This window comes from Mastigoproctus giganteus, chromosome 9, assembly GCF_048544385.1.
Source record: "Mastigoproctus giganteus isolate SK-2022 chromosome 9, ASM4854438v1, whole genome shotgun sequence".
Classification (NCBI taxonomy): domain Eukaryota; kingdom Metazoa; phylum Arthropoda; class Arachnida; order Uropygi; family Thelyphonidae; genus Mastigoproctus; species Mastigoproctus giganteus.
Genome location: NC_143583.1, coordinates 190,623,635 through 190,648,113, shown reverse-complemented (window position 1 = coordinate 190,648,113; position 24,479 = coordinate 190,623,635). Strand labels below are relative to the sequence as shown.

General features: G+C 35.6%; 1 protein-coding gene across 1 annotated transcript in view; it reads left to right on the top strand.

Annotated features, from left to right (window-relative positions):
* The window catches only part of LOC150080974 (large ribosomal subunit protein eL19-like), a 101,209-nt gene that overhangs the window by 38,451 nt on the left and 38,279 nt on the right, over positions 1-24,479 (top strand). The window contains exon 3 of the mRNA XM_090382014.1: positions 21,151-21,394. Within this exon, the coding sequence (XP_090238140.1) occupies positions 21,151-21,394 (244 nt within the window). The remainder of the gene's footprint in view (positions 1-21,150; positions 21,395-24,479) is intronic.

The window sequence follows — 24,479 nt, the reverse complement described above, 5'->3', positions numbered from 1 at the left end:
ATGGGTACCTCCCCTGAGTCCAAAGAAGCTCTCATAATTATGGCTAGGGGTTTGCTTACTTCCTTTGCTGCCTCCTTTAATATAACTGGATAGATCCCATCCACCCCAGGTGCCTTTTTTATGTTTATCCTCAACAATCTCTCCTCCACTTTCCTCTCAGTTATTACAAAATCATCCAGCTCACTGCCAATGTTTACTTTACCTACATCATTCTCCTTCTGTTATGTGGTTATTGGACCAATCTCAATATGTCCACGATGCAGTCATACCCAATTCTTGGAATAGACGAAAATGAAAAGGGCAACTTAGCTTTATGACCACCTGCGTTGGATTAGCGGCCGGCTTATGACCTTGTCCTACGGGTGGGGGGGGGGCTATACAATACTGCATTGCCATTCCATTTGTCACATTACCCTATTTATAGATTGTCTTGTATTCACTGAACCATAAATTTATTTTGGGGCCTTCTGGGGATTTTGGAAACAGGACTTCTAAGAACTTTGTATGCAGATCACTTTATCATCCTTAAAGTAAAATCAGTTAGAACTGAACCCTTCCTTCAGAAACATGTCTACTAACAAAAGAAAGTGTCTCTCAATTCACGAAAAAGTGGAAATTATTCGTGAGTTAAAATGTTGAAGTGTATAAAATATTTTCTTTGTCCTCTTCAAGTGTATCAACATTGTGGAAGAATAAAGATGTTTACATATCGGCACTGGAAAAGAATATAACAGAAAAAAAAAATTTTAGAAAGTGCGAGGTTACAGATGTCGATGAAGCATTACTTCAGTGGTTTGCTGCACAAAGAAGTGCTGGATTTTCAGTAGATGGTCAGGCAGAAAAAATTGCTAAACAATTTGGACGTGATGGCTTTGTATGTAACAGCAGTTGGCTGGATTGATTTAAAAACTGACAATCTCATTTATGCAAGAATTAGTGAAGAATCTTGATCTGCAGACCCAATAATGGCAAATGAATGATTGATCGTGTTTGGGCAGAAATCGGGAAAGATTTCAATGACAAAGACATCTACAATGCCGACGAAACAGGACTTTTATAATTTGACACCTGACAATGCGTTTAAATTCAAAGGGGGAAAATGTGTTGGTGGAAAAAAATCAGAGACTTGCTTGACGGTACTCATGTGCAAATATGGCAGGAACTGATAAAAAAAAAAACTGTTAACGGAAAATCGTTAAAACCTCGGTGTTTCAAAAACGTAAGGAAACTTCCTGATTGAAGTGTTTAAGGCTTTGAATGGATTGCACAAGCTCTGTAACATTCTTCCTTTTGCTCGGATTACACATGTAAGGGTGGCATAAATTTAAATTGAGGAAGGATGGTTGCAGAAGTTTGCCTTTAGCTAGCAGGTGGCTGATTACTGGAACAGGCTTTCATATGTTGTTGTGGAAGTGAGTAATTTAAATAAATTCATGGCTAGACTCTATTGGATGTAATAGACAGGTGTTGTGTAAAGGGTTTTTTTTTTTTTTTTTTGCTGACTTTCTTGTACCATTTGCCACTACAAATACTATGTGTGCCTGTTTGTGCTCTTAGTATCTTTAACGTAACCAGTATGATTGCTTGTCCCGTATAAATCTCACCCACACTTAAAGTGTCTGTCTCTTCTTCTCCCCTCCCCCCCATCCCTAACGGTTTTCTTAATTATGTAGTGTTGCCTCAATAGCATCATCAGATATTGCACTCCTATTCAAGTGTATTCCATCCTTATTCTATAAAAATAAATATAGATAGGTGAAATGGAAACTTTTGTTCCTATTCCACCTATCCCTATGCATAAAATATCATCAATTTGCCAGTGGATTGTTGCCGAGAATTGCTGTCTCCTGTAAGACTGGTGTTTTCTCAATGGCGCCTCCGTAGCCAGGTGGGAAGGAGCAGCAGTGCGTAGCACCCGCTTCTTGATTAGACCGGGGTTCGAGCCCGTCACCACCAAATACGGAGGATGCGGAAAGGTCAGGGAATGACCACCGCATATCCCGGAGCAATATGGCCTTAGTTGCTAATGCTCCTAAAAACCAAATAACAAAAAAAAGTAACTGGTGTTTTCTGCTCTTGGTGACCTGCTTTGTAGTGAGATACATAAGAGTAGGATTGTTGCAACTTGTAACTGAGTACTTGGTGAGTTCCCTCATTTAATTCCTTCCACAACAATAATTCTTTTCTTTAAGCACTCAAATGCATCCATCAAATTGCCAACTTTCCACTTAATTTACTGGCATCCCCTGTGCCATTATGCCTGTCTGCAGTCAACTTAGCATTATTAAAGGCATATGATGCAAGAAAGCAAGCATATATAACATCAGCCAAAAAAAAAATAATAATAATAATTTAAGCTATCAACTTCTACGACAGTGGAACCTTGATTCCTGGACCAACTCCCCCACTGTCAAGTCATTTTCACTTCTCTTGGTGGCGCCTCTGTAGCCAGGTGGGAAGGAGCAGCAGTGCGTAGCACATGCTTCTTGATTAGACTGGGGTTCGAGCCCGTCACCACCAAATACCGAGGATGCGGAAAGGTCAGGGAATGACCACTGCATATCCTGGAGCAATATGGCCTTGGTTGCTAATGCTCCTAAAAACCAAACAAACTTCTCTTGGTCATTTCTTCATTAGACCATCAGCAGTGTGTATTATATTAAATTTGTAAAACAATAATTATATACTATATTGGAATACATAAAAGAAAGTACAGTATTTAAGAATTACTTTTTGGTATATAGCTCAACTTCCTTCTAGCAGAATGAAACTCTTGAACTGTTAGACCGAAGGAATTCCACCAAAATTACCAGCAGCTAAAGCAGTATATATTCATTTGTAACTTTTCAATATTTGGATAGATACAAAAATAAAGAAACAAACACTCTACAGAAAGTAATCTGAATGAAGAAGCAGAAAAATACACGGTGAACATTCACTGTAGTCTACAGTGATAATGTAATAGTTGCTGTTTGATTAACAGCTGTCATAGCTGGCAGCAAACCTGCAGATTTTTTGATAGTAAAAGTGAGTTGGTGATAAACCTCTACTTAGAAGCACTCTTTGTTGTCTTTGGTGGTAACAAAATTTGCGTGTTTTTTTTTTTTTTGTTTTTTTTTTAAATATAAATATAAATATCAGAAGAATTGTGCATTCTCAAGAATTTACACATTGTTATATCAAAGGCAACTGTTGATTTCATCTCCAATCAATCAGTAATGGCAGCTGGTTATAATTTTTATTGAATAAGATTGTAGTCAAGCCAAGGTTTTTAATATCAGTCAGTTGATGCTAAGTTAATACGTGTCTCAATATTCTTGCAGTTATTACTAAGAGATTGGGGGAAATTTCCCTGTTATTGAAAATTTTCGGCTTTTTGAATGTTGGGAGGTTTGCAGGTGTAAAAAGCATTCATTAGTTATTTTGGAAATTTATCTGTTGTGTGGTGTTTTCATTAGTCTTAACAATGATTTATGCACAGTTTAGAGCTTGTACATCCTTACATGTGGATTTCAGGTGTCAATCTGTGCAATAGTAAATGAAGAGTTTCTCGTGAAAGTTCTAGCTCTAGAGCATTGAGAATACTTATCAACAGTAGTATAAATAATGAACAAGATTGATGTAAAAGTAAATAAACCAGACATAAGTAGTACTTAATATAATTGCGATGTTGTTTTGCATAATATTTCTATTTCTAGAGATTAGAGCAGAAAATGAAGCAGGAGTTGGTCCTCATTGTTGTGCTACAAGCAATGAAGATGAGAACATTTTAATGACTAAATATGTTGCTAAAGGATTGCTTTCCCAGGCCACTGGCACTAGCCCTTGCCGACCACGGTTTTATCATCCATGGATTATTAAGTTAGGAATAGTTGGCAATACTATGTGTGCAAATGCATTCTTAACTTTCAAAATGTGTTTGGCACTTTGATAGCCATTTTCATTGTAGTCAAGCAAATGTTTCTAATATCAGTCAGTTGAGCTGGCAGCAAGCCCGCAGAATTTGTGATAATAAAAGTGAGTCGATGATAAACCTCTACTTGGAAGCATGCTTTGTTGTCATTGGTGTTAACAAAATTTGCATGTTTTTTTTTTTTTTAATATAAAAATCAGAAGAATTGTGCATTTTCAAGAATTTCCACATTGTTATACCAAAAGCAACAGTTGATTACATCTCCAATCAATCTGTAATGGCAGCTGGTTATAATTTTTATTGAATAACATTGTAGTCAAGCCAAGATTTTTAATATCAGTCAGTTGATGCTAAGTTAATATATGTCATCAATATTCTTGCAGTTATTATTAAGAGATTGGAGAAAATTTACCTGTTATTGGAAATTTGTGGCTTTTTGAATGTTGGGAGGTTTGCAGGTGTAAAAAGCATGCATTAGTTATTGTGGAAATTTATCTGTTGTGTGGTGTTTTCAATAGTCTTAACAATGATTTATGCACAGATTAGAGCTTGTGCATCCTTACAGGTGGATTTCAAGTGTCAACCTGTGCAATAGTAAATGAAGAGTTTCTCGTGGAAGTTCTAGCTCTCTAGAGCATTGAGAATACTTATCAACAGTAGTAGTGTAAATAATCAGCAAGATGGATATAGAGCTAAATAAACCAGGCATAGAGCTCTGAGCTATCAACAGAGCCTGGATAGTATACTTAATGTAATCATAATGTTGTTTTGCGTAATATTGCTATTTCTAGAGATTGGAGCAGGAGTTGGTCCTCATTGTTGTGATACAAACGATGAAGATGAGAACATTTTAATGACTAATTATGTTTGCTAAAGGATTGCTTTCCCAGGCCACCCCACTGGTTATTAAGTTAGGAATAGTTGGCAATACTATATGTGCACATGCATTCTTAACTTTCAAAATGTGTTTGGCACTTTGATAGCCATTTTCATTGTATTCGAGCAAATGTTTCTAATATCAGTCAGTTGAGCTGGAAGCATTCTTTGTTGTCATTGGTGGTAACAAAATTTGCATGTTTTTTTTTTTTTTTTTTTTAATATAAAAATCAGAAGAATTGTGCATTTTCAAGAATTTCCACATTGTTATACCAAAAGCAACAGTTGATTACATCTCCAATCAATCTGTAATGGCAGCTGGTTATAATTTTTATTGAATAACATTGTAGTCAAGCCAAGATTTTTAATATCAGTCAGTTGATACTAAGTTAATAATGTCATCAATATTCTTGCAGTTATTACTAAGAGATTGGGGAAAATTTCCCTGTTATTGAAAATTTACGGCTTTTTTGAATGTTGTAAGGGTTGCAGGTGTAAAAAGCATACATTAGTTATTGTGGAAATTTATCTGTTGTGTGGTGTTTTCAGTAGTCTTAACAATGATTTATGCACAGATTAGAGCTTGTGCATCCTTACAGGTGGATTTCAAGTGTCAACCTGTGCAATAGTAAATGAAGAGTTTCTCGTGGAAGTTCTAGCTCTCTAGAGCATTGAGAATACTTATCAACAGTAGTAGTGTAAATAATCAACAAGATGGATATAGAGGTAAATAAACCAGGCGTAGAGCTCTGAGCTATCAACAGAGCCTGAATAGTACTTAATGTAATCATAATGTTGTTTTGCGTAATATTGCTATTTCTAGAGATTGGAGCAGGAGTTGGTCCTCATTGTTGTGATACAAATGATGAAGATGAGAACATTTTAATGACTAATTATGTTGCTAAAGGATTGCTTTCCTAGGCCGCCCCACTGGCACCACCCCTTGCTGGCCACAGTTTTATCATCCATGGATTATTAAGTTATGAGTAGTTGGCAATACTATATGTGCAAATGCATTTTTAACTTTCAAAATGTATTTGGCACTTTGATAGCCATTTTCAAAGTCAAGATAGTCAAGCAAATTTTTCTAATATCAGTCAGTTGAGCTGGCAACAAGCCCTCAGATTTTGTGATAGTAAAAGTGAGTCGATGATAAACCTCTACTTTGAAGCATGCTTTGTTGTCATTGGTGGTAACAAAATTTGCATTTTTTTTTTTTTTTTTTCTTTTAACATAAAAATCAGAATTGTGCATTCTCAAGCATTTACACATTGTTATATCAAAAGCAACAGTTGATTACATCTCCAATCAATCTGTAAATAATTTTTATTGAATAAGATAGTAGTCAAGCCAAGATTTTTAATATCAGTCAGTTTATGCTAAGTTAATAATGTCATCAATATTCTTGCAGTTATTACTAAGAGATTGGGGAAAATTTCCCTGTTATTGGAAATTTGTGGCTTTTTGAATGTTGGGAGGTTTGCAGGTGTAAAAAGCATACATTAGTTATTGTGGAAATTTATCTGTTGTGTGGTGTTTACAATAGTCTTAACAATGATTTATGCACAGATTAGAGCTTGTGCATCCTTACAGGTGGATTTCAAGTGTCAACCTGTGCAATAGTAAATGAAGAGTTTCTCATGGAAGTTCTAGCTCTCTAGAGCATTGAGAATACTTATCAACAGTAGTAGTGTAAATAATCAGCAAGATGGATATAGAGGTAAATAAACCAGGCAGAGCTCTGAGCTATCAACAGAGCCTGGATAGTATACTTAATGTAATCATAATGTTGTTTTGCTTAATATTGCTATTTCTAGAGATTGGAGCAGAAAATGAAGCAGGTATTGGTCCTCATTGTTGTGCTACAAGTGATTGAAGATGAGCACATTTTAATGACAAAATACGTTGCTAAAGGATTGCTTACCCGGGCCACCCCACTGGCACTAGCCCTTGCTGACCACAGTTTTATCGTCCATGGATTATTAAGTCAGGAACATTAGCAGTGGGTTACTATAAGTACAAATGCATTCTTAGCCTTCAAAATATGTTTGGCACTTTTATAGAATTTTCATTAGTCAAGCAAATGTTTCTGATATCAGTCAGTTGATGCTAAGTTAATACATGGACATTCTTGTAGTTGTTACTAAGAGATCAGGAAATTTTCCTGTTATTGGAAATTTACAAATTTTTGAAAGTTGGAAGGTTTGCAGGTGTAAAAAGCATACATTAATTATTGTGGAATTTTTGTCTGTTGTGTAATGTTTTCAATACCCTTGACAATGATTTATGCACAGTTTAGAGCTTGTACATCCTTATATATGGATTTCAGGTGTCAACCTGTGCAATAGTAAATGAAGTTCTGGCTCAAGAGCATGAGCTCGGCAAGGGCTAGTGCCAGTAGGCCACCCCACTGGCACAAGCAAGTACACCATCTCTATTCTTCAGTTTCACTATCATTTGTTTTTCTGTATTACTGCTCATAGCTGCTGATTTAAGTCCTTTGTTTTCTCTTAATTCTTGTTATACTTTTCTTCTGTTAAATCTTATGTCTTCTCTGAGTCTCTTTCTAATGGCTTTGCATAACTCAGTATATCCAATTTTGCCCCTGTAAGTGTTTATCTTGCTCTTCATTTGTCATCTTCAGTTCAACGTGACTAGTGTTTCTTGACTAATTTTTTCTTCTTTGGATTTCTTTTTACCTATAGGTTTCTTGGGCTTTATCACTTTTAGAAAGTTGTAATATTTCTCGTTGATATCTTGGTCCTGAGCAGTCTGCAGAAATTCAAACTTGTTCTTAATTTCCAGTACATGCTGCTTTTTCTCCTCTTCTGTTATCTCAAAAGACCTTTGTGTCATTTAGTCAAGTCAGTTTTTTCCTTTCTTTTCTTACATTTATATCAGTTCTGCATCTTACCATTCTGTGATCACTTCCAACATTTACCTTGTTCAGGACGGTAACATCATTCACCATATATTTTCTGTTAGTGAGGATGAAGTCGATTTCATTAGTTGTTATTCTTTCTTGAAAAAAGTGTTCATTGTTGACATTCCTTGAGATTCTGCAAATTCCACAAGTCTTTCACCAAATCCAAAATTTCGTATAGTTCCCCTTTCTGCACTCTTTTATCTCTTTCCAATCTTAGCATTGAAGTTCCTGCTCATCTAGAAGACACTCAATTTCGTTGTACATTTCTTCATCCCCTTCATCATGGCTCGACATTGGTGCATAAATCATTATAACCTTTAGCTTATACCTCTTAGAAATTATATCTTTATGGAACAGAAAACCAACTCGACCAACTCCTTTCACTGTTTCCATTGGTGTACAGCAGATTTCCACTTGATAAACTTATAAGTGATTCATTTCTTCTTGTTTCAGCCAAACTGACGATTTTCCAATTCACATTTTCTAATTCCTTTTCCAATTTTCTAATATCCTATCTTCACCAATGAGCGATCTTACATTGTAACAGCCCAAGTTCAGTTTCCGTGCATGGCGGCCTGGGTGTACCCAGAGATTCTTAGCACCCTCTGCTTCCACTCTGATCCTCTCTGATCCTCCTGGCAACTTGAAGAGAACCACTTTATACGTTCTTTGCCACCAGGTGACGTCACAGGGCTTACCATCATGAAGGTGTGCGTGAGTGGATTTTAGGGAGGTAGGAAGATTTAGGAGAAGTCCGGAGGCAGCCGGACTTCTCTTAAATCTTCTGAAATAGAAAGATATTGGATCCATCGGTGTTTTAGACTGAGCATCTGATAACACAGAATGCCTGTTTCCCCCCGTCAGTTCATGCTAAGTTAATACGTGTTGTTGAACATTCTTGCAGTTGTTACCAAGAGATTGGGAAATTTTCCTGTTATTGGAAATTTACAGATTTTCGAAAGTTGGAAGGTTTTCACGTGTAAAAAGCATACATTAGTTATTGTGAAAATATATCTGCTGTGTGATATTTTCAGTAGTCTTAATGATTTATGCACAGTTTAGAGCTTGTACATCCTTACATGTGGATTTCAAGTGTCCATCTCTGCCGTAGTAAATGAAGAGTTTCTCGTGAAAGTTCTAACTCTAGAGCATCGGGATTACTTATCAACAGTAGTGTAAATAATCAGCATGATGAATGTAGAGGGAAATAAACCAGGCATGAATATTACTTAATGTAAATGTCATATTGTTTTGCATAATATTGCTATTTCTAGAGAGCTGGTAGCACACGTTTTACAAGTCTACTAAAAACATTAGACATGGAGCAGAAAATGAAGCAGGTATTGGTCCTCATTTAGTACAAGTGATGAGGATGAGCACATTTTAATGACAAAATACTTTGCTAAAGGATTATTTTCCTGGGCCACCCCCACTGAAACTAGCCCTTGCCGACCACAGTTTTATCATCCATGGATTATTAAGTCGGGAGTAGTTAGCAATGGGTTACTATTATGTGCAAATGCATTCTTAGCCTTCAAAATATGTTTGGCACTTTGATAGCATTTTCATTAGTCAAGCAAATGGTTTCTAATATCAGTCAGTTGATGTTAAGTTAATACGTGTTGTTGAACATTCTTGTAGTGGTTACTAAGAGATCAGGAAATTTTCCTGTTATTGGAAATTTACAAATTTTTGAAAGTTGGAAGGTTTGCAGGTGTAAAAAGCATACATTAATTATTGTGGAATTTTTATATGTTGTGTAATGTTTTCAATAACCTTGACAATGATTTATGCACAGTTTATAGAGCTTGTACATCCTTACATGTGGATTTCAGGTGTCAACCTGTGCAATAGTAAATGAAGAGTTTCTCGTGAAAGTTCTAGCTCTAGAGCATTGAGAATACTTATCAACAGTAGTAAGTATAAATAATGAACAAGATTGGTGTAAAAGTAAATAAACCAGACATAAGTAGTACTTAATATAATTGTGATGTTGTTTTGCATAATACAGTAAACCTCTGCTATTCGCGGGGGTTACGTTCCTGAGAAATGCCACGAATACTGAGTTATGGATCCCATAGTAATAAAGGGGTTCCGTTCCAAAGTATGAAATATATAAGAAAAACTAGTCTAAAATTTTGTCTATGTATGTATTATATGTACCTTCATAATATGACCATTAGAAATGCAAACATATGGCATCAAAATGAAAATAAGAAACAATTTAATATTAAATGTAATATTTATTAGAAATTTCAACCAAATCTTTCAAACCAGCGCCTTTGCTAACTAAAAAACTTATCCTGTCAGTGCTATCACCTGTTTTAAAGGAGTTTTGCCTTTTCACGAATGATGAGTAAACTTAACAGAATTTTATTTTGAGTTCAGTCTTATATCCACAGATTTAAAGCCTTTTCCATTTTTTCTAATTTAACATCACGAGTTACAGAGCAAATTTTTGAGTCAATTAGCACGTTTTCATGGACACTACGGCAGATTTTTTCTTCTGATTTCTTGATTGATCGTACCGTTGACTCATTGATTTTATAATGTTTTGCCACTGAGGAGACATTTTCACCATTAGAAATTTTGTCTAATGACTCAATTTTATTCGCTGATGTCATCACCTTCTTTAATCTTTTCACATTTCCCTTGTTATTCGTAGCCATATTTTTGTACGGGTTAGAAAGAAGTTGTCCACAATAAAGTCACTTTCTTCCGTTAACACACTCGAAAAAGTCTGTTTTACACTGCAAAACGGTAGATTTATCACTTTTATAAGCATATAAATTAGGAGCAAACGACAAAACCTTCCATGACAAGCGCATTAACACATACTGAACAAGGATTAGCGAGAAACATCCACGCTCGCGATTTTGTCACCCCTCTCCCTCCCCACCCGCTGAGCACTGTTTTTACCGGGAAAGATAATTTTAGCTATGCCCATGTTTTTTTATGGCGGATAATGTTTACGGGGTTTTAAAATTCACTTTTTTTTTTTTTTTATTAAGTTTCATTTTATATTAAATCAGCAACCGCGAATAGCTGGGGTTTACTGTATTGCTAATTGAAAAGGTGGAGTCGTATACTTATCTGGGACAAGTTATTAGCTGTAATAATGATAAATGGCTGGAAGTCAAGAGAAGAATAAATTTTGGATGGATAACATTCAGGAAATATAGTCACATACTGAAGAGCAATATCCCAGTTTGTCTGAAACGTAAAATAATGAACCAATGTATACTCCCCACCATGACTTATGGAAGTGAAACTTGGGCACTCACCAAAAGAATGGAAGAGAAGCTGAGAACTACACAGCGAAGAATGGAACGAATCATATTGGGAATCAGACTGTTAGATAAGAAGAGAAACACATGGATTAGGCAACAAACTCAAGTAAAGGACATTCTTATCAAAACTAAAGAACTAAAATGGTCTTGGGCAGGACACATAGCTCGAAGACATGATGACAGATGGACTAAGAAAATAACAGAATGGTATCCAAGAGGAGCTAGAAGAAAACCTGGAAGACAAAGGCGGAGATGGATAGATGAAATTCATGAGTTTGTGGGGGTAGTAAATGGATGTCCAGTGCTCAAAACAGAAGGAACTGGAACGTTGCTGGAGAGGCCTTCATCCTGCAGTGGATTGAAAATGGCTGATGATGTATTGCTATTTCTAGAGAGCTGGAAGCTGAAATCAGTCCTCATTGTAGTACAAGTGATGAGAATGAATGTATTTTAATTACTAAATATGTTACTAAATGATTGCTTTCCCAGGCCACCCCATTGGTACTAGCCCTTGTCATCCATATTTTTATCATCCATGGATTTAAGTCTGGAATAGTTGGCAATGGGTTACTATATATGCAAATGCATTCTCAACCTTAAAAACATTGGCAATTTTTTGATGGCCATTTTTCACATCAGAATAACAGTTTCTACCTTGTGATATCTCAGGCCTTTAATCTTCTCAACTTTAGCTCTTCCATGATGTCATTTCATAATTCCTGCAGTAAGCAGTGATGCAAGAAATTGAAGATGTCATTGTGCCAAAAAGCAATCCCTTTGTTTAACCATATTTCGCTCATGGACATTAGATTTGGACACAAAGGAGGATCAAAGGCTGACATGAGTAATTATACACTTGTGAGTTTAACTGCTGTTCCAGGAAAATTAATGGAGGCACTGGTTAAAGAAGCACTGCAGAATCATCTAGACAAGACTTCAGTTATAGCTCGGACACAGCATGGTTTTGTTAAGGGGAAGTCTTGCCTGACCAATTTGATTGGATACTATGATGCAGTCACAAAAGAGCCGGATGCAGGGAATAACTTTGATTTTATATACTTGGATCTTAGAAAGGCTTTTGATACTGTTGCACGTGGAAGACCTTGAGTACTGTATACAGGTCTGGAGGCCTCATTTCAAGAAGGATGTAGAGCTGTTGGAACGAGTACAGAGAAGGACAACAAGATTAGTGAATGGGACAAAGGGTTGCTCTTACAAAGAAAGGCTTCAGTTTTGCAGATTAGTGTCTGGAGACTATGCACTGGCGAGGTGATCTGATAGAGGTGTATAAAGCCTTGAATGGTTTGAGCATGCTCATTGCTGATGGGATTCTTCCTCTTTCTCAGAATAATCACCTGAGAGGGCATAAATTCAAATTGAGGAAAGACAGATGTAGGATAGATGTGCGGAAATTTGCATTTAGCCAGCGGGTAGTTGGTTGGTGGAACCGACTTCCATCCCTTGTTGTGGAGGTTGATAGCCTAAATAAATTTAAGGCTCAGCTGGACAGGTATTTCGAACGAACGGAGGGGTGAAGTGGAAGTTTTTTTTTTTTTTTTTTTGGCTGATGCTGCATAAGCTTGCTTTCTTGCATCATATGCCTCTACTAATGCTAATTTCAGACATGTTGTTTTCTTGTGATACAGTAAAACTAATTCTTTATTGAAATTTGAATCTTTGCTCTGAGCTACCAACAGAGTCTGAATAATTATTATAACCAAACAAGATAGGCTGTTTTATTTGTTGGGTTACATCAGCAGCCCAGCCATTTTAAGTTATGCAATGAAATTTAATTTGCAAACACCATCAGTGTTAGGGACTTGTTCTAAGAACAAAAAAAAATAGTGATATGCTGCTGTGTTGTAATATACACAAACTAATAGATTAATGATAAGGGGATATGAATGTATACTTTGAAAAAATTATTTTAATGAATAGTAAAAAATTAAAATGCAGACAATTTTGTATTACCTTAAGCTACTTAAATTATACAGTAATTTTGATTTTTCCTGCAATGAATGCAGTAGTGCTCTTAGGGTGCAATTTTTAGGAAAGAATGTTATTCTTTCAGTTTTGTACTGAAGGATTTCATTTTTAGTATCTATTTAATTTGAAATTCTGCATCCATAAACAGAAATGGAATATGGCCTTGTATTAATACACAACAATAACATCGTAACCGAGGGTAATTCCGAAATCGTAATATGCACACTATCGGCTAACTCTCCTCCTCAAACTGAGATAAAAACTGTTTGGAAATTCGACAAAGCTAACTGGAAGAAATATCAAGAGCTGGCACATCTAGATATTCAGACTATCGAGACCCTCACCATTGACTCTGCCGTAACATACATAACTCAGCAAATGATAGCAGCTGCAGAAACCAGTATACCCAGATCATCTATGAAAACTCGCTCCCACCCAAAAATATGGTGGAATGAAGCCTGTACCAATGCGAAAAAAGAAAAGAATAGATACTGGAACTTATTTCGTAAATACCCAACCACAGCTAACCTCATACAGTTCAAGAAAACAAGAGCTAAATCTCGTCACATACAACGAATAAGCAAAAAAGAGACATGGTCTAAATATGCCTCCTCTATAAACAGGACCACAAATATCAGAACTGTTTGGAATAAAGTTCGAAGAATTAATGGAAAATATCCACCTATAACCACTCCGATAATATATCTAAAAGGCAAAGAAATCTGCAATCCTCCCGATATTTCTAATACATTAGGTGAAACCTTTGAAAAAATCGGGAGGATTGCAGATTTCTTTGCCTTTTAGATATATTATCGGAGTGGTTATAGGTGGATATTTTCCATTAATTCTTCGAACTTGCAAGATCCAAAAATAGTGCTGCTGGCCCTGATGGAGTGTACTATGCCATGTTATATCACTTAAGTGAAGAGTCCCTTTCTGCTCTGCTAAAACTGTATAATAGAATCTTTGGCGAGGACTACTACCCTACCAGTTGGCGTCAATCTATCGTACTAGCTTTCCCAAAACCAGGAAAGGACCATTCAGATCCAGTAAATTACAGACCGATAGCGTTAACTAGTTGTATAGGAAAAGCATTAGAAAAAATAATTAATGCCAGATTGACATGGTTCCTAGAGACTGAATGCATTCTAAGCCAAAATCAATATGGATTTCGAAGAACTAGATCAACACTTGACCTTATGGTCAAAGCTGAAGGAAATATCCGAAATGCATTTCTCAGGAACGAACACCTAGTGATGATATGTCTTGACATCGAAAAAGCTTTTGATACAACCTGGCGGTATGGAATTCTTCATGATCTCTATGAATCCGGTATTCGTGGTCATCTTCCAAAATTTATTCAGAACTTTTTGAGCAATAGGACCTTTCAGGTACGTTTTCACTCTGCTCTCTCACAAACGTTTCTGCAAGAAGAGGGGGCCCCTCAAGGTTCTGTGCTTAGTGCCACGCTCTTTTCTCTCAGGATTAATTCCATTACCAAATGTATTCCCGACACAGTTGAAACTTATCTGTATGCCGACGATCTGGCAATCTCAAGCCAGTCACAAAACATGCGTTTCATTGAAAGGCAGCTTCAAGGTACAATTAACAAGCTTGTTCAGTGGGCCAAAAACAATGGATACAGACTTTCAAAACAAAAAACAACAGCAATTCATTTTTGCCGTAAACGGAATTTACATCCAGATCCCGATTTACATCTTGATTCTCATCCAATTTCTTTTCAACAGAGTATTAGCTTTCTTGGACTAATTCTGGATAGAAAACTTAGTTTCTTAGAGCATATTAAACACATTCGTACAACCTGTCTAAAGAAGCTGAATCTCCTCAGGGCAATTTCCGCTATGTCATGGGGTGCAGATCGGTACATGCTGCTGCACTTATACCGGTCGCTCATAAGATCCAAACTAGACTATGGGTCACCTGCATATGCCTCAGCTAGAGAAAGTGTATTAAAATGGCTCGACCCAGTACATCACAATGCCCTCCGAATTGCACTGGGAGCTTTTCGTACATCGCCAGTTCAGAGTCTCTATACGGAAGCACATGAACCACCCCTATTTCTTCGTCGGCAAGCTCTGTTATTAAGTTATGCAGCAAAAATCAAAAGTTTCCCACATCATCCAATAAAGCAGTATTTATTCACCCCAAAATGGCATAATTTGTACCAAAATAAACCTTTGCAGAATAAACCATGTGGAATTAGATTAGAAAGCATAACTACGTGCTGGGAACTAAATATGAATGACATAACTTTAGATAATAGCACGGCTATGCCACCATGGCAAATACCCTTGGCCAATGTTGACCAACACTTCCAACAATGGGGAAAGAATGCACTTCCAAATTTCAGTCTTCAGCAGATCCATGCAACTCACTCTTTTCAGTTCTCTAGTTTTACCCAAATTTACACTGATGGTTCCAAGACAGATAGTAAAGTTGGAGCAGCTGCAGTTCTACCAAACATTACAATATCCCAGCAGCTTCCTTTGGAGTACAGTATTTACACCGCAGAACTGTATGCTATCCTGATGGCGCTAGACAATGTAAAACAGTCATTATATCTGCAAACTATTATCTACACCGATTCCTTAAGTGCTGTATCTGCTCTTCAGTGTAAATTTCCATCCAGTCATCCGTTTCTACAACAAATTCAAACCAAGTTAATGCAGCTTCTTGCAAACAGGCAAAAATTAATTTTCTGTTGGATACCTGGGCACTCTGGAATCAGAGGAAACGAACAAGCGGATCTTGCAGCCAAGAACACCAGTAACATAAAATCAGACATGCAGATACCTTACACAGATTTAAAATGCATCATACATACCAATGTTAGAAAAAAATGGCTATCCATTTGGCAGGGAGAAAAAAACAATAAGCTTTTTCAGATCAAAAAGGATCACAAGAAGTGGCTATCAAGCCTAAGGGGCAATAGAAAGGAAGAAGTAGTACTTGCTAGAATTCGAATAGGACATACTCACCTAACTCATAGTTATTTACTCACTCAGGAAGACCCTCCACTATGCAGCAACTGTCAAACTCAACTCACAGTAAACCACTTGATCATTGAATGCCCATTATATCTGAGAGAACGAAAAACAGCTTTCTCTTCACATCTATCTTCCTCTAATAAACTTACCTTACAACAGATTCTTGGAGACCGACGAGATATTAATGATGTTTTTACCTTCCTCAAACTGATAAACAAATATCACCTGATCTGAATCCTTTTATTTAATATAACAATCATGTACCAAATAAGACTGAAATAGGTGCATTATGGCCTTAGTAGCCCTTGCACCAATAAATCCAACAACAATTCCGAAATCAGAGGTCAGCTATTTTCTTATAATTTTCATGTTTGGCGATGTGAAATTGGAGTTGGGGAAAGTTGAAAATAATTGTTTTAAATCTAGAAAGCTGATTGTATCTTTTAGGTGAATGTACCCAGTTTATAAAGAGTAATGTGTGTAATTCAAATTATACAACAATGTGATACACACATGATAATTTGGTGAATGGTGTTACTTAGGGGGGAAAAATTAATAAAAGCAGTTGCAGGTTAATTTATTAATTTTAGTATTATTGTTTTAAATCACATAACATGATTTATACTGGAGTCTAGATAAACTCATTCCTTAAAAAAATTGGAATAGGTTTCTCCAGTTAATATTGCAGGAAAATCAAAAGGACTGATTAACAGCCGTAAATAATTTGTAGCCTGACTGGATGAAGATATGCTGATTCTGTGCCCTGAATCCTGGGTGTTGTGAAAATTGATTATACCATTTCTTGTGAAGTTAACCTCATCAAGTAAACCAGGAGTCCCCAACCTATGGCCCACTGGCCAGATCAGGCTCGCCAGATGATTTCAACCGGCAAGACAATTTCATCTGCCTTGTCAAAATTTATTCTATAGAAATCTTTTTTGGAAAAGATTTCTTTTCCAAAAAAGAAACTTGCATTTTCATCGGCCATGTTAATAAATATTTTGATTCCAAAAACATCGAAAGACATGCAATTTCGTTTATTCACCAGCAATCATTGTGCAGTACATTTTTGTCTTCGAACTCAATCGTGTCGACTATAATTAGTATTGCGAATTTTATATGAAAAAATGGCCTGAACCATCATCAGTTTAAAATTTTCTTGCAGCAAATCGAAAGCAAATATGGCGATTTGTTGTACCATACGGAGGTACAATGGTTGAGTCGCGGTAATGGGTTAAAAAGATATTTTTTCTAACTCAGAACCGAAATAGACATAATCATGAATGAAAAATTAAAACTGGTCCCAGAACTAACAGACTTTAAATGGTTATGGGAACTTACATTTTTAACAGATATTTGTGAACATTTGGATACATTGAATAAAAAACTCCGAAGTTGCGATCAACTTGTACATGACTTGTACTACAATATTAAAGCATTTCACACAAAATAAGAATTATTTAAAAATCAAATTGAACAAAATAATTTTTCCCATTTTTTTGTGTTGTGAAAGTTTATATTATAATATGCCCAGTTCTGATTTTTCTACCGACAATTTTGTCCGAAATCTTGAATTATTGATGAAAGCATTTGTTGATTTTGAAAACAATAGAAACTTATTTACATTCTTTCAGAATCCATTTGATGTAAATGTTTCACAAATAGGTAAAGATCTACAATTAGAAATCATAGATCTTTAAACTAACGATAACCTGAAAACATTATTGAAAAATGAAACATTAATTAACTTTTATAAAACTTTGACAGAAAACGAATTTCCAAAATTAAAAAAATTAGCAAGAAGAATAATTTCTATTTTTGGTAGCACTTACCTATGTGAACAAATATATTCAAAAATGACAGATGAACATTTGCAAGACTTTTTAAGATTGGGAACTTCTACTATTAAACCTAACATTTCAATTATTGCTATTTCTGTAATATCAAATGTGATTTTTGATATGACTGTCTTTAATTACAATAAATATCCTGTGTTTATATTTTTTTCTATTTTGTACACCCCATTTAACCTGGTGAAGTCGCTAAAATTGCATTTTTGGTTTACAGTGCTTTTAGTCGTCAAAACTGCACCGACTCTGGCCCGCCATTTGTTATGAAATTTCTATGCGGCCCTCTGATGAAAAAGGTTGGGGACCCCTGAAGTAAACAACAGAGAATAGAAACCTAGAAATGGGCATGTGTTTGTGTAAACTTTTTTCATTGTTTTCAGGTCCTGAATTAATTCTGATGGCCTACATCTTATGAAACACCCTGTATATACATATTTGTGAAGAAATAAATCCGTTGCTATAACAGAAAAGTCAGAATAATTTATAGGGCCTCGGGCCTGTATGCATAAAGCTTAGTATAGTCACACTTGACAGTCTTTGAAGCCTTGGATGTAGGCTGGGTCATACCATGCTTTTAAAAAAAAAAAAAAAAGTAAGAAAACTTTTGGTTAGTTTAGGTGGAACATACTGCATTCAGCTTACTTGGTGACGCCTCCGTAGCCAGGTGGGAAGGAGCAGCAGTGCGTAGCACGCGCTTTCTTGATTAGACCGGGGTTCAAGCCCGTCACCACCAAATACGGAGGATGCGGAAAGGTCAGGGAATGACCACCGCATATTCCTGGAGCAATATGGCCTTAGTTGCTAATGCTCCTAAAAACCAAATAACAACAACAGCTTACTTGGTGGTGACAACTTGCAGAGAAAGAAATGAAAAACAAAATGTGAGTTTGCTTTGAATTTTGCTGAATTTGTATTATTATTATTATTTTTTTTTTTTTTGTATTATCTATAATAGATACTACAATAATAGAGAAAATTATATCACCAAAATGTAAATTGCTAATTTACACAAGAGATGCATGCAACTTTCAAGTTATTTCAGAGCCTATATTGAAATACAAGGTCTGATTAAACAGTTTGGACTTTATTTTTCTAAAAAAAAAATTGTACTAACGTTTTTGCAAGTAGTCTCTTTCAAAATAGTTTTCCCCATGTGGGTAACATACAAGTGTTCCAGTATTTCTGCCGGTTCTGCTTTTTTGCATTCTGTTGATTGGTTTGAATTCATCATCAAATTTTTGTTCTTTCAGCTTAATTTTGAGTTTAGATAAAAGAAAAATCATATGGGACAAGATTGGGTGAATATGGAAGGTGAGGTACCACTGGCATGTTTTTTGGACCAGAAATACTTCTGGTCCAGATAGACAGAATAGAGAGTGTAGTGTGGGAAGAACATGGCCATGGTGGAGAAATCCACCACTTTCAAAAACCAGGTGGCATTCTTCTAACTTTTCTCTCAGGAGAATCAGAATCTATAATATGCCTGGTTTTTACTCTCTGACCATTTTATTGGATCTCTCTCGCTCTCTCACACAAAACTTAATGCTGAAATGTTCCACTATTATATCAATTATAGTTGTGACAAAGTATACATCTTTTGCTCTTAAATAAAATCTTATAACTTTTTTGATCAGACTTCATATAAACCTACAATCTTTACTGATTTTATTTTTTTTATTATTATAATTATTTGTTGATTATCATACAGTTATTATAGATGATTTTAATTTTAAAAAATGTTTAAAATTAAACTTCCACAAAATTGATGTTAAAAAAAAAGTTTGTAACATCGGTTTTGTGGAAGTGTATTGTTTTGGCAAAACTGACCTATGAAATAAATGTATAGAATATCAAAAAAAATCTAGAATTGGAACAATGACGTGTGTCTGTAAATAGTTTTTTGGAAACAGGAGAAATATCTATTTTTCGATTAAATTGTATATACTGCTCATTTGGATTTTTTATTGAATAAACACGACAGAACTGCTTCCAATAAAAGTGGGCAGATTTGTACACTTTTTCATTTGGTTCAATTTACCATTATTGATTTTTCAATTTTATCATTATTATTTATAATATAAACCACATGTAAAATGGTATGATCAGTATTGGCAAATAGCTTGCCTTATTGTTTATATATTAAATAAATGTGTGTCTGATTTAAAAAAATTTTAACTCAAAGAGGAGACCTTTGATGTCTCTTTTAATCTGTGAATAATTATAATATTCTCATACGAAATATATCCCATGTGATGATATTAACTACAAAGAATTGTATTTTATTACTTTTTTGCATGTATGTCCAATTTCAGTGGTCAGAAAAAAGCTGCAGTTTAATATGCTTAAAGTGTAAAGCAGTCAAGTTTATGTGATTTGAGTAAATGATTTTGTATGTTTTTATAAAAATTTTATGGAAATTTCATGTTCATTTTTATTTACAATGGATTAGTAATTTTTTTTTTTTAATGGATTGTCTTATATCTTGCAAAAAAGGATTCTCATTGAAAAGGTCTCTGGAGTCAGGAACTCTGTAATTCATCTGTAATGCTACTAAATAGCACTTAAGACTGCAAATTACAGAGGTTCAGCTGTAGCGGAACATGCGTGGGAAACTGGGCATGGCATTACTGCCGAAGAAGCCATGATCCTGGGTAAGGCACATGGTTTTTGGAACCGGAAATGGCTGGAGAGTTTAAGAATATGTTCCTCTGAGCACTACAGTCTTAATAGGGATAAGGGCTGTCGCAATCATCCACTCTTTGAAGCCCTTATCCTACGAAGAGACGAACAATTTAGAGTGGCCCATCCACTTTCCGGTTCCAGTGCCCGAGAAGTGAACCGGGCACAGATGCCATAGTTCATGTCACAGACCTGTTGAGACGTATGTGGTACATATAGATTGTCGATCATCCTGCAACCACTATAGCTGATGAAAGCTCCTGTGTTAGTGGTTCTAGTGATTTTAAACAACTTTTATCGCTTTTAATTTTATGTATTTTATTCTTGTCATACAACATTTATTTTATTTTTTCTTTTGTTTTAATATTTTAATATACAGTTATACAATTAGCACGCATGTATTTTATATTATCATAATAAAGACATTTTACAGATTCAAGTCAGTGTTATTTAGTAACAGATGAAAAAAAGGATTCTTTTTGCAGGATATAAGACAGGACCAAGTTTTAGATGGGGTGAAAATAAGTGCTCCAGTTGTGGTAGAATAAAATTTATTACAATTTGAGAAAGGGCTCAATTTTCATAATATGGATTTGAATGTATTCTGCTTTCTTATGTGTAGGGCAGACTATACGCAAGTTAATAAAAAGTGGCTTAATTATCCGCAAGCCTGTAGCTGTTCACTCTCGTGCCAGGGTCAGAAAAAATACAGAGGCCCGGAGAAAAGGAAGACATTGTGGTCCTGGTAAAAGGAAAGGTACTGCAAATGCCCGTATGCCAAGGAAAGTAGTATGGATAAGAAGAATGCGTGTGCTGCGTCGATTGCTGAAGAAATATCGAGAAGCAAAAAAGATCGACAGACATCTGTGAGTTTGTTTCGTATATTTATTTATTTCATTTTTCGTATTATTATTATTATTATCTTATAAATACAGGGTGTCCCGGGCAAGGTCCATAATAATTTAATGTATTCCAAAGGGAAAATACCTATATAAACATGTGTTGTTTTTTTTTTTTTTTTTTTTTTTTTTCATGAAAACATCATGAGAGGTATTAGAACCTATAGTACTTAGTACCATGCATGGGCCGAAGGTTGAGAAGATGAAAGAAGATACTTGTTAATATTAGACTTGAATTTCTGCCGATTGTACTTTTCGGGAAATATATATGAAGGAAGGTTGTTGCAGAAAACGGAAGGAGGAAGGTTTCTTCTGTGAGTTTGAAGTGGGACAGTGAAAGGATGTTGACTGGTTGCGGCATATGTTTGTATTGCTTTGGGGGAGGGAGAGAAGGACTTATAGAAGCCAATTCAGGAGAACCAGGCCCATGGAAGTATGCCTTCTGCTGCATGCAGCAGCAGAAATAGAACATCTGTGAGACAGGGTGGAGAGACTCTGTTAGAGTTGAGTCATTAATTAACCTAACTGTCCTCTTGAATGTATTTTGTTAATTCACCTTTTTCTGCTGATGAATTGTTCATGCTAATTATTTTTAGCTGATGATTTGGGGTTTTAGTGGATCTTTCACCCATAGCTTGGGTCATATGTCTTTGGCAGCAGTGATTCTGTTGTCTTAATAACCTTAATAGTTGTTTAAACCTGAACTTATTTAAAATGATTTTATGCTAGTTGCTGCATAAAGGGTTTTAGATTTTATGACCTGTTTTATCGTTTTAACTTCTATTTGTTTGTTCGTGCTGATAGTTTCAGCTGAACTTGTATATTATAGAAGTTGTCGTGGCTGTTTAGTAAATTGCTATCAGTACTGGTTGAGGTTCTCAACGTTAGTGTTTTCTCCTTGTTTTGTTTGGATGTCTCTGTTGTGACAGCCTGTATTTGTGTTTACTGGCTTGATCCTGATCCCAGTTTTCTGGTGTCAGGGTTGAGTTCAGACTGTCACTTGTTAAAATGTAAAATACTGCTTGATTATTGTTAAGTTAAATTTTAAGTTGTGTATTTGGACTTGCGCTCTGATTGTCTTGGGTTTTGGAAGTGGTATTAGATTAATTACCTTGTTATGCATTGTTATCTTGCATTAATCGTATCGTTGGGGAAAACCCCCAACAGTGCGATTGATTGGCTGTTTTAGTTGTAAGTTTTTCAAGGTTTTGTGATCTTGTTGATTTGCAGTCTTTCGATTACTTATTGGTATTGCTTGAATGGAATCCAGAAGCCTGAGAGAGGTTTTGGTGGGGTACCAACCCCAAACGTTGGAACGATATTCCATGGTAGGACAGATTTGTGATTTGAGAGTGAACAAATGTTTAGAAGAAAAGTAATGCTGAGAGTAAAGGAAAAAACAGTTTTTTAGATGCAGAGGAAGCAACATTTGTAATGTGCTTATGCCAAGAGAGATTAGAAATCAGTGTCATTGAAGATAAACATAAGAGCAGAAGAATCCTTTTTGCAAGATATAAGACAGGACTGAGTTTTAGGAGTGAAATCAACTAAGTTATCTTTACCCCCACTGAAGAATTACCTGGAGATCAGCATTTAACAAATTGGTATTGGATATTTGAGAAGCTGAAGCTGTTTGTGCAGGGCACAAAGTTTCTCAAACTGGAAGATGGGTTGCAGTGTGCTGTCATAAGCAAAACTATGGATAGGATTTCCGGTCAATGGAAGAAGGTCATTAATATACAAGAGGAAAAGAGTGGAAGAAAGAACAACCTTGGGAACACCAGCATTAGTGGAAAAGTTAGAAAACAAAGATATCTACCATCATCCAAAGTGAGTAGTCAGAGAGGAAACTGAATACCCAATTACAAAAAACAGTAGGTAAACCATAAGGTGGAAGCTTATTTAGAAGACCTTTATGCCAAACACAATCAAATGTCTTTAAAATGTCAAGCACAACTGCTTGAGTTTCACCAAACTTCCCCATTGAATTTGTCTGTAGGTGGGTAACATAAGCCAGTATATCACCAGCTGATCGACACAGAATCCGTACTGCTGATCGTTGATCAGTTACTATTAGCAATGGCTGGAAGCCTATTTAAAAGACCTTTATGCCAAACACAATCAAATGTCTTTAAAATGTCAAGAGCAACTGCTTGAGTTTCACCAAACTTTTCCATTGAATTTGTCCATAGATGGGTAACATAAGCCAGTACAGGTAGTTCCCGACTTTACAAGTTAATTCGTTCCTAGCGTGCGCTCGTAAAGCTGGAATATATTTCCCATATTCATAACGTTAAAAATATGGGTTATGTTCTCAACAATGAAATGAATTAGCTAATTAGTTTGTTTAAACAAAACTAATTGGCTAATTAATTATACTTTATCCAAAGAAATGAAAATGTAACCTGTAAAATCAAGCAAATTATAATTTAAAGAAATTATTTATGACCTACAAATAAGCTTATTGGCTTGGCAATCATTGGTTTGTTGCAAAAGGAGTCGTCATCGTTGTCTTCAGAAATGCTTCAAGGGGCTTTTTTTTTTTTTTTTTTTTTTTTCTCTTCCCAAAATAATCTTCTCTTTCCTTTATAAATTTCAATAGCATGCATAAGCATTTTTTTTAACAGAATGCACAAATTTCAACTAACACAATTTGTGCGGAGTAACAAGTTTACGAAGCTTTAAAAAAAGTAATGAAAAGAAGATTCTGAGAATTTGTTTTTTATACGATTAAAGATTTCAGTAAACACTTTCAGTATTTTTGCAAATGCAATAACATCGAGTTTACTACCCATTTATTATTGCTTGCAGTAACAGAAAAGCCCAATAAACCAGAAAGTGCAGATTGGTTTTATTGTTTTATGGTAGTGACCTCCAGAAATGTGCTTTAGAAAAATATCACAAAGCCATTCAAAATTGATTCTTATAATGGAACATATGATAACAATACAAGTGTAGTGCATTTTAATGATTTGAAGGCACCTCCATAGCCAGGTGGGCAGGAGCAGCAGTGCATAGCACACGCTTCTTGGTTAGACCGGGGTTCGAGCCC